At 42.7% G+C, this 10,802-nt stretch overlaps 1 protein-coding gene across 1 annotated transcript in view; it reads left to right on the forward strand.

The window, feature by feature from the left end:
• mrpl21 (mitochondrial ribosomal protein L21) overlaps positions 1-10,802 on the forward strand; it is a 30,267-nt gene extending 19,465 nt beyond the window's left edge. The window contains exons 3-7 of the mRNA XM_072518905.1: positions 6,676-6,761; positions 7,101-7,264; positions 7,585-7,637; positions 9,753-9,856; positions 10,469-10,802. Coding sequence (XP_072375006.1) covers positions 6,676-6,761; positions 7,101-7,264; positions 7,585-7,637; positions 9,753-9,856; positions 10,469-10,533 — 472 coding nt within the window. The 3' untranslated portion in view covers positions 10,534-10,802. The remainder of the gene's footprint in view (positions 1-6,675; positions 6,762-7,100; positions 7,265-7,584; positions 7,638-9,752; positions 9,857-10,468) is intronic.

Raw genomic sequence — 10,802 nt, forward strand, 5'->3', positions numbered from 1 at the left:
TTGTCGAAGGCCTTTTCTGCATCCAGGAAGACAATCACCTCGGGTGTTCTCTCCCCGGGGGGGGGGGGGTGTCATTATTACGTTCATCAGCCACCTGATGTTCACAGTGAGTTGCCTACCCTTTACAAAGCCCGTCTGGTCTTCTGCAACTACCTCTGGCACACAGTTCTCCAGTCTCTTGGCCAGGACTTTCACGAGTATCTTCGCGTCTCCATTCAGTCGTAAAGTGGGTCTATACAAGCCGCATTCCGTCGGGACTTTATCTTTTTTGTATCAATGATATCGTGGCCTGTGCTAGTGCAGGAGGCAGGGTGCCCCTTGCTAGCGAGTCTGTGAACAGGGCCGGTTCCGATGCCTTCCCCGCCTGCATGGAGCTGATGCTCTCCTTGATTTCTCCCAGATCTATTGGTGCTTCCAGTTCCTCTCACCTGTCCTCTCCCACAACTGGCATATCCAGTCCGTCGAGGAATTGTTTCATCCCCATCGAGGGGCTCGGAGGTGTACAGTTCTCGGTAAAAGGTCTTGAATGCTCGATTAACCTCTTTTGGTTCCGCTACCAGTCTGCCTCTGCTATCTTTTACCTGCGCTATTTCCCTCGTGGTTGCCTGCTTTCTCAGCTGGTGAGCCAGTAGGGGGCCCGCCTTTTCCGTGTGCTCGTAAAAGGTCCCCCGTGTCAGGCAGAGCTGGTGCACTGCTTTCCTAGTGGATAGCAGGTTAAAGTCCATTTGTAGCTTTTTCCTCTCTGCCAGCAGCTCTACGGTCAGGGCCTCGGAGTACTTTCTCTCGACCTCCAAGATGGAGTCGATCAGCTGTTGCCTGGCCGCCCTCTCTTCCCTCTCTCTGTAATTTCCCCTGTGATCACAGCTTTTAATGCCCCCCCCCCAGGACATGGAAGGTTAGACTTCCCCGTTTCGGTTGTTAATCACCTAGTTGCCAATGGCCTGTGATGTTTTCCGGCAGAAGGCCTTGTCGGCCTGGAGGTTCGTGTCCAACCTCCATGTGGGCGTTGGGCTAAGCCCATCTCCAACCTCACATCCATGTAGTGAGGAGCGTGGTCGGAGATGACTATCGTGGAGTATTCCACTCCTACTATTCCTGGAAGCACCAATTCCCCCACTGCAAAGAAGTCGATTCGGGTGTATACCTTTTATACCGGCGAGAAGAACGAGAATTCCCTCTCACCAGATTGCAGGAAACTCCCATGGATCCACCGCCCCTGTCTGTTCCATAAACGTTCCCAGCCCCCTAGCCTTGCCCCATTCTGGGGTTTGATCGGTCGGTCAGTGGGTCCTATATGCAGTTAAAGTCGCCCCATTATCAGTCGGTGTGTGTTGATGTTGGAGATGTCCACCATGGTCTTTTTTGTAAAGTCTGTGTCGTCCCAGTTGGGCGCGTGCACATTTACCAGGACTATAAGTGCCTCGTCTAGGACACCGCTGACCGTCCTTGATCCATAGCCGTCCTGGTCTCTGTAAACCCCGTCCTCTTTCTAATCATTATGGCTACACCCCTCGCCCTCATCCCGTAGCATGAATGATACGTCTGTCCCACCCAGCCCTTCCTTACCAGCAGTTGGTCCTTCTCCCTCAGGTGTGTTTCCTGCAGGAAGATTATGTCGGGCTTCGGACAAAGACTCTGGATCTTTTCACCGGTCCGTTAAGTCCCCTTGCATTCCAGGTGACTATGCTGATGAGGGGTTTCTGACCCCCCCCCCGTTCCTGTGGGATCAACGATACTTACCTGGTAGACGCGCCCCTGCACTCTGGGGTTTCCCTTTGTTAGCGGGCTGTCCAAAATAACCACAGTCACCGTTCTCACCATGAGATCAGGCCCCTGCGCGCCAGAGTTTCCCTTTGTCCTGGGGGAACTGAACATGGCCACCAACTGTGTGTATGCCAAGTGGGTGCCCCTCTGCACTCCAAGTTTCCCTTTGTTTAGGGACCCTCCAAAGTGACTGCTTCCGGCGCTTGATTGCTCGGCCTGCTCCTTGCATGCCAAAGCCAATCTTGCTGCCGACTCTTTTCCCCTGTTCTGTCTCCTGTCTGTTCTGTGCAAATTACAGTAAAATATCTGTTACCTGGCATTCTACCAATCTGAATTCTCTATTGCTCGGAATTCTTGGATTAGGTCTGTTTTTTGAATGGAGGGGTCAAATTCACCAGTAATAGTAATCGGTGGCCTGAACTCGCTCTGTAGCACCATTTCCTCTCAGCTTCACATACTCAATTTGCACACTTCCGCACCTCTCTTTAGACCGCAATACCCGCCAGATCATCCTGGAGGTTTCTCACTGTATAAAAACCCAGAACTCTATTTACACATCCGTTAACCAGCATATTTGATCAACCGGCACCTCTGATTCCGAGAGTGTGCCAGATAACAGAGATTTTCCTGTCTACACATTTCATCCAACACTTTAATTATATACCATAATTAATTAACCACAGCACTTCACATTGAAATCATTCAGATCACCAACTGAATCACCAAACAATTCATGGCATGTCGAAGTCCATGAATTCATCCATATTTCCAATGCAGTCCAATCGATACGCAATTTTCTCTCTATGTCGGATGATTAAAAAGTGGAATGTAATGTTTTTAGCATCGAGTTCAGGTGGAAAACACTGAATTCATTCCAGTTGCCTAGTTGAATATCATCATCATATGGATCTTCATTGTCACCATTGTTAGTGTTAATAATGGTAACTTTAGCATCGTCATTCTACAAGTAATCGTAGTCGGCATAGTTGAGTGCATTCGATATTCCACATTTTAGAAATGATTTTTGGACAATATTGGGATCTAACATGCATCTATGTCCCATTGACCAAATGTTACTGGTGAGGGTGCTTGCACATTTCTGCCTTTAGTGAATATTTTCCACCTTTTTTTGGATACTATTTTTGAGTGTATTTATACACATTTCCAAGGGCTGACTAGCACCAGTAAGATCGCTGGGAACAACTGCCTCATCAGTTTTGATTGATCTCACATCGTGGACTGTATCGTCGACAAGGTGGAATTTGAACACGTCCCAGATCAGCAAACATTTTTCGTTGCAGTCCTCAGATTCTCAAATTCCACACACGGTAATCCACAGTGGTTAGCAAAGTTGTTTCACAGCTCCAGGGACCCAGGTTCGATTCCGGATTGGATCATTGTCTGTGTGGAGTCTGCACGTTCTCCCTGTGTCTGCGTGGGTTTCCTCCGGGTGCTCCGGTTTCCTCCCACAGTCCAAAGATGTGCAGGTTAGGTGGATTGGCCATGCTAAATTGCCCTTCGTATCCAAGAAGATTAGGTGGGGTTACGGGGATAGGGTGGAGGTGTGGGCTTGGGTGGGGTGCTCTTACCAAGGGCCAGTGCAGACTCGATGGACCAAATGGCTTCCTTCTGCACTGTAAATTCCATAATTTATTTCTGCGATCCATTTCTTGCAGCCGCCTTTGTCCATCCAGCCTTTCTCGTGAAAATGGATGACAACCCATTACTGAAATTTCTCTTTGGGAAGAGCTTTGCACTTGGGTATCACCATCAACTTTAATTTTGTGCCATCAAGGTGGAATCTCTGTGAACCATGTCTTGTGGCTAGTCATCTGGGATGTTTTTTTTTCAACAATCTTGGTAACAGCCTTGTTTGCTGGCATGTCGAAGTCCATCATTATTTAATCCACATTTCCAATGCAGCCCAATCGATATACAATTTTCTCTATGTCAGATGACAAAATGGTGAAATGTAATGTTGCTTTAGCAACGAGTTCAGGTAAACACTGAAGTTATCCTTTTCTGACTGAGTGCTAAATCATGCTTTTTCATGAATCTTGTGTGACACCTGAATTCTGGAATGCCATCTGACTTCACTTCTCTGAGGATGTAAAGTCAGATGACTCTGTGGATAATAATATGACCATTTTGCCGATGCTCGTTCTGCCACTTTTTACTCCAGGTGAGGGCACTTGTATGATCTTCCCCTATTGGCACATTTATTTTTTTGGCACCTTTTCTCGTTCATTGGATACCTTTCTACAGTCTAATTATTTTCTGTGAAATATTAAACTCTCTTGCCAACATGCTAAGGGGAGGATGAGACATCTATGGCTGACGAGGGAAGTCAAGGATAGCATAAAAGCAAAAGGAAAAGCTTACAAGTTGGCAAGGATTAGTGAGAAGCCAGAGGATTGGGAAACCTTTAAAAGCGAGCAGAGGACAACTAAAAAAGCAGTAAGGGGGGGAGAAGATGAAATATGAGTGTAAGTTAGCTAGTAATATAAAAGAGGATAACAAGAGTTTTTTTCAATATATGAAAGGTAAGAGAGAGGCAAGAATAGACATTAGACCACTAGAAAATGAGACTGGAGAAGTAGTAATAGGAAACAAAGAAATGGCAGAGGAACTGAATAGTTACTTTGCATCAATCTTCACGATGGAAGACACCAGTTGGATACGAGAACTTCAGGAGAATCAGTGGGCAGAGGTGAGTGTAGTGGCCATCACAAAGGCCATCACTGGGGAAACTGAAAGACCTGAAGGTGGATAAATCACCTGGACTGGATAAACTACACTCCAGAGTTCTGAAAGAGATAGCTGAGGAGATTGTGGGGCATTGGTGGTGATCTTTCAGGAATCACTGGAGTCAGGGAGGGTCCCAGAGGTAAGGAAAATGGTGAATGTAACACCCCTGTTTAAGAAGGGAGGGAGGCAGAAGATGGAAAATTATAGGCCAGTTAGCCTGACTTCGGTCATTGGTAAGATTTTAGAGTCCATTATTAAAGATGAGATCGCGGAGTACTTGGAAGTGCATGCTAAAATAGGACTGTCAGCACAGCTTGATCAAGGGGATGTCATGATGACTAATCTGTTAGAATTCTTTGAGGCGGTAACAAGGAAGTTAAACATGGAGAACCAGTGGACATGATCTATTGCCCTTGACAAGGCGCCATATGGGAGGCTGTTAAATAGGTTAAGAGCCCATGGCATTAAGGGTAAGATACTGGCATGGATAAAGGATTTAGCTGACTGGCAGAAGGCAGAGAGTGGGGATAAAGGGGTCTTTTTCAGGATGGCAGCTGGTGACTTGTGGTGTGACTCAAGGTTCAGTGTTGAGACCACAACTTTTCACAATATACATATTCACGATCTGGAAGAAGGAGCTGAGGGCACTGTTGCTAAGTTTGCAGATGATACAAAGATATGCAGAGGGACAGGTAGGATCGAGGAAGCAGGAAGGCTGCAGAAGGACTTGGACAGGTTGGGAGAATGGGCAAAGAAGTGGCAGATGGAATACAATGTGGAAAAGTAAGGTTTTGCACTTTGGTAGGAAGAATGGAGGCATAGAGTATTTTCTAAATGGGTAAGATGTAGGAAATCAGAAGCACTAAGGGACTTAGGTGACTAAGTTCAAGATTCTCTTAAGATTAACGTGTAGGTTCAGTCAGCAGTTAGGAAGGGAAATGCAGTGTTGCCATTCATGTCGATAGGGCCAGAATACAAGACCAGGGATGTACTTCTGAGGCTGTATATGGCTCTGGTCAGACCCCATTTTTTTAGTATTGTGAGCAGTTTTGGACCCCGTCTCTAAGGAAGGATGTGGTGGCCTTGGAAAGGACCCAGAGAATGTTCACAATGATCCCTGGAATGAAGAGCTTGTCATATGAGGAATGGTTGAGGACTCTGGGTCTGTACTCATTGGAGTTTAGAAGGATGAGGGGTGGATCTTATTGAAACGTACAGGATATTGAGAGGCCTAGATATAGTGGACGTTTAGAGGATGTTTCCGCGAGTAGAGAAAACTAGAACCTGACGGCACAGCCTGAGACTGAAGGGGCGATCCTTTAAAACTGAGTTGAGGAGGAATTTCTTCCGCCAGAGGGTGGTGAATCTGTGGAACTCTTTGCCACAGAAGGCTGTGGAGGCCAAATCACTGAGTGCCTTTAAGAAAGGGATAGATAGATTCTTGATTAATAAGGGGATTGGGGTTATGGGGCGAAGACAGGAGAATGGGGATGAGAAACATATCAGCCATGATTGAATGGTGGAGCTGACTCGATGGGTAGAATGGCCTAATTCTGCTCCTATATCTTATGGTCTTCTGTTGTAGACTCGATATTCTGTCTCAAAGGCATCGTGTTAGATAATGTGGTGCTTGTCATTCAACTGTGAGATTGCCGCACGAATTGGCAAAGGCAAACTCTGAAGGTTCCATGTGTACCTTTAGATTAATGAACCAAGATAATTATAGATAGGTAATTAATAAGCATAATGCAAATTGATTCCTGAAAAACTTGGTGAATTTATATACACAATTGACTTTTATGCAAGTAAGTGTCTACAGGTTGTGACAATGTTTTTTAAACACACACCATAGTAACGTATCACAGTGCCTGTAATCACTTCAAATTATTGAGAAAACATGGTTTATCCAATTAGGTTTAAAGGTTATACATGTAGTATTCACCAAACTACCAGAAATAAAGTCTGTCAATTTATTAATTGTAAGATCAATTGGTACTCCATCACAATGGCTTTGAATGCCATTGGTCTTAATAACTGTAAAATCATTTTTGAAAGCTTCACTGCAATACATGATTCATAAATTTTGTGTTTATAAAAAAGACTGTGTTAATTAAATATACTGGTGATTTAATGTTTTTTGTCATTTTAAATTAAATCTAACAGAAAAGAAGCCATAACATCATTGTCAAAACCACCATGGTCTGAGGTCGAATTGCCAGATCCTGCAGAAGAGGCCAAACATCACATTGGTAAAATTTGAATTGATGCACTTTGGCATTATCTGATAGATTGTACCTTAATGGGAATGTCTGAAAGGCTTCACTTGTACAACATTTCTGGGGTATAATCAGATAGACATTCCCATAAAGCACTTGAGGCACAATCTCATATTAACAACCCCCTGCCAACGCAGCACTTAGATGTAATTGAATATTCATTCCTCATGACAAAATCTAAAAGGTAGCATTAGATTTGGCCCAAATAAGCTACTATGATTTGACAGACGTTGAGAAAGTTTCTAAAAGTCATTATTGCAGTCTATGGTGCCAAAAGGCTAGTTTGATCAGTTGTCTCTGTTTTGTTTGCAGAGGTTGTACAGAATGTAAAGACTCTGATCTCCACAGGAGCATACGGCAGACTGTTTGCAGTCGTTCACTTTGCCAGTCGGCAATGGAAAGTAACCAGTGAAGACTTGATCCTGATAGAAAATCATATTGAAGCAGACTGTGGAGACAGGATCAGGTTAGAGAAGGTAAAAGGATGAGAATGACCTTCTGAAAGTGTTCATCTAATCAGATAAAAAGTAACTTCATTATTGGGAGCTCTGATTATAATCTAATCAACAGCTTGTAGAGAATAAGTGCGTTATGATAAATGTTGATGTGGAGATGACAGCGTTGGACTGGGGTGAGTACAGTAAGAAGTCTTACAACACCAGGTTAAAGTCCAACAGGTTTGATTTGAAACAGACCTGTTGGACTTTAACCTGGTATAAGACTTCTTACTATGATAAATGTTGACATTGACCTTGAGATGATTTTTTAAAAGATACGATGCATGCATTTTTTTTAGGTTCTGTTAGTTGGTGGAGGTGACTTCACGCTAATCGGGCGACCGCTTCTTGGGTAAGATTTAGTTTATAAAAATCAACAAGATTCACGAATACACTTAATTAATCGTGTTTAGATTATCTAGATTGTGAATTGTAGATTACCATGAAGAACGCATCTTTAACTTTTGAAGTATGTCTAGGAAGTGCTAAATAATGAAATGAGTTTGAATATGTGGAAATTGTTCTAACATATCTTTTTATTCCATATCGTTCATATTTTCCCCCTGTTTTCTCAAAAGTGATTACTTTTCGTTACACAGGAGTCTAGAGTAGAAACAGAGAGATGGACAGAGTCTTCAGTCCTCAGGCTATGAGCATGTGTTGGAACCATTTCTGGGTCCCCACCCCACTCTAACCGTTACATGCCCATTTGCAAGATCTTCCCAGAGGCACCCTCTGGGTCCACGTTCCAATTAGGGATGGTGCGCAGGTCCCTGAGGCTGCAGGCTTACCACCAGAGGTTGGCACTTCCACTGTCAGAAGGGGTGACTCCATCTTCAGATGCCCTTCGAAGAGCCATTAAATTCAACTAAATAAACAGTGGTTGCAGGTGCATGGAGGGGAAACACCTGGGGGGCTCTGGTGGGAAGGGAGCTGTTAAAACAGGGGACCTTGTAGGCCCTTCAAGCCAGCCTCCAGACAGGCTGCCGCTAGGCAGTTGCCAGGCATGACATTACGTGAGGTAGCCCAAGGATTCTGTCGGCATGCCCAATCAGTCTGGATATGGATACTAAACTAGATAATGATGAATGAAGAAATTCTTGTATATTATAATTTATATTCTGTTGCAATAATGTTATTAAAAATCCAGTTTAAAATATATAAAAGCAGTGTGCTTACTAAAGCTGTATTTAAGGCTTCGTAAAAGATGAGGCAATCATTCATTCCAACCACTTATTTGGTTACAGAGAAAGAGCTAATGGAATCGTGTTTTGATTGCTGAACATTCCCTGGAGTGTAGATAATTTATGAGGGATTGTATTTAGTGGATACTTAGTAGGATACAGATGGTGTAATTAATGGAAGGAGCCAAGTCTGTCTGTAGTTTTGCAGTCTATTCTAGGATTCTAAGTTGATCAGCAGTTTTTCCAAATGCTAATAGACTGAGCAGAAGTGTATTGGATCTGCTCTTGAAAGGAGCTCTCTCTAAAAGTATCTATATAGCTAAGCAAGTAACCTGTTTTTTTAGCTTTATTTACAATTGGCATTTGAACTGCATTTGGTTGTTTAATTAGAATTAGTCACAGGTGTAGACAGTACGTTCAAATGTTTTCCCCTTTTATTTAAGAACTGTTTAACTGATAATTGTAAAGCTATTTCTTTGCTGTTAATGTCGTTAATTCTGTGTTTATATTAAAGTTTGTTTTGACATAAAACGTGCCTATTGGTCAGAGTCATCTGGGGTGAAGTATTCTTTCCTCACAGTTTTACAAAATAGAAAAATTGTTTGGGGTTCTCATCCGGCATCCAAACAAAAGTTGGGGTCTGATCCAGTATCCTAACAACAAATTGGCTAGCTGCTGCAGACAGGTAACCTCTGCAGGTGATGACCACCTCTGGCAAGTTTGCCTGGAGGCGGAAACGTGTTAGGTCAGTGGCCCGATGTGGTATTTCTCATTCCTCCCATTCCCTCCTTGAAATCCAGCATGATTCCATCCACTAAGAGCCAACAGTTTGAATTTAACCATTGTTTTAGCAATAGAGAAGTATTCTGAATTTGCAACAATACCCAATAGAGATTTTGATACACCTCCTAGGGTTTTGTAATTGGATGTACATTTGTGGCCAGAGAAAGCAATTAGTGACGCCTATGTAGCATCTGCATTAACCAAACTCAAAGGTGTCTTTTGGCCATCGAGTATGACCGATGGAGACATTTTAATGATTGGTTACTCCCAAACTTAAAATCTGTAAACTTTGAGAAAAGTTTTCTCTAGCTTGAAATGCCTTTTAAGTGTTTTATGTGCCTTTTAAGGGATTTGTTTGGTCTGATCACAACAGTGAGTATATTGTGACTTTGTAAGTCATGGTGAGGTCCTAAATCTGGTGTATTTCACTTCTTGTGAAGCCCCTGGAGTAATATTACTGTGTTAAAGATGCCATTATAAATGCAAGCTGTTGTTCTTAGGCGAGACCTTGTGAGAGTGGAGGCAACTGTCATTGAGAAGACAGAATCTTGGCCAAAGATACATTTCAGATTCAAACGGAGAAAACGTTACCGGAGAACAAGGAGTAAGTATAGATCCTCAATAGAGGATAATGTTAACAAGCTTTTTGGTTTTGATATATTGTAGCAACAATTAGTGTTTTGTGGTATTTCGAAGAATCTCCCGCAAAAGGCGGTGTAGAGTTTAGTTTTGCTGCTTATATCACTTCCTCAGCGTACAAGAGTGTAAAATCCCTCTGCTGCTTTTATATAGCATATTTCTGTCACTTACTTTCAGCATGTGACATTATATATGAATGTGTGCAGTATGAAGCAGCAACAATGATTTATTAACATTTTTTTCTTAGAAACCTTAATGCTAGCTGCATTCTATTTACCGCTGAAAATATTTTTTTTGTTTCTCCCTTTTATGTGCCTCCCCGAACTTTGTTTGTAATAATTTTGTGCACTTTTGTACTGAATCTATTTATCCTCCCTCATGGATTCCCTTGTTTGAAGCATTTTTCTTTCTTTACTTCTTTACATTTCTGTTTTCTTTTTGCTCCATGTTCCTAACAGCATTATCCGATGCTGGGCTTATCATTTCTAAATCTGATTTTAATCCCTTAAAAGTTTTCCACTGCTATCATCACGCTTTGTTTAAATGGAGTCATCACACCTTTTTTCTTCTTTCACAGTAAATGTGCAACCACAGACTGTTCTTCGGATCAACACAATTGAAGTTGCTCCAGCTCTGGCTTGACTGTACAGACAGCTTCGTGTCATCCAAATGGTATTCGGCAAATCATGAGGTTAAAGTGAAAGGACATGGTTTGTCAAACCCAGGGATCCAGGCACAGGATCTGCATTCCTATGGACTCTCAATCATGTGGTATTATTTAACATGGAGTTTGTTTCCAAGCGCGAGTGTTGGTGTTTGAAGTGTTTCTGGAAGAATTTTGTTCCAGATTAATTATATCTTACGTCGAAAGAATGTACTTCATGTGAAAATAAATCTTTTTATCAAAACAA

This window comes from Scyliorhinus torazame, chromosome 10, assembly GCF_047496885.1.
Source record: "Scyliorhinus torazame isolate Kashiwa2021f chromosome 10, sScyTor2.1, whole genome shotgun sequence".
Classification (NCBI taxonomy): domain Eukaryota; kingdom Metazoa; phylum Chordata; class Chondrichthyes; order Carcharhiniformes; family Scyliorhinidae; genus Scyliorhinus; species Scyliorhinus torazame.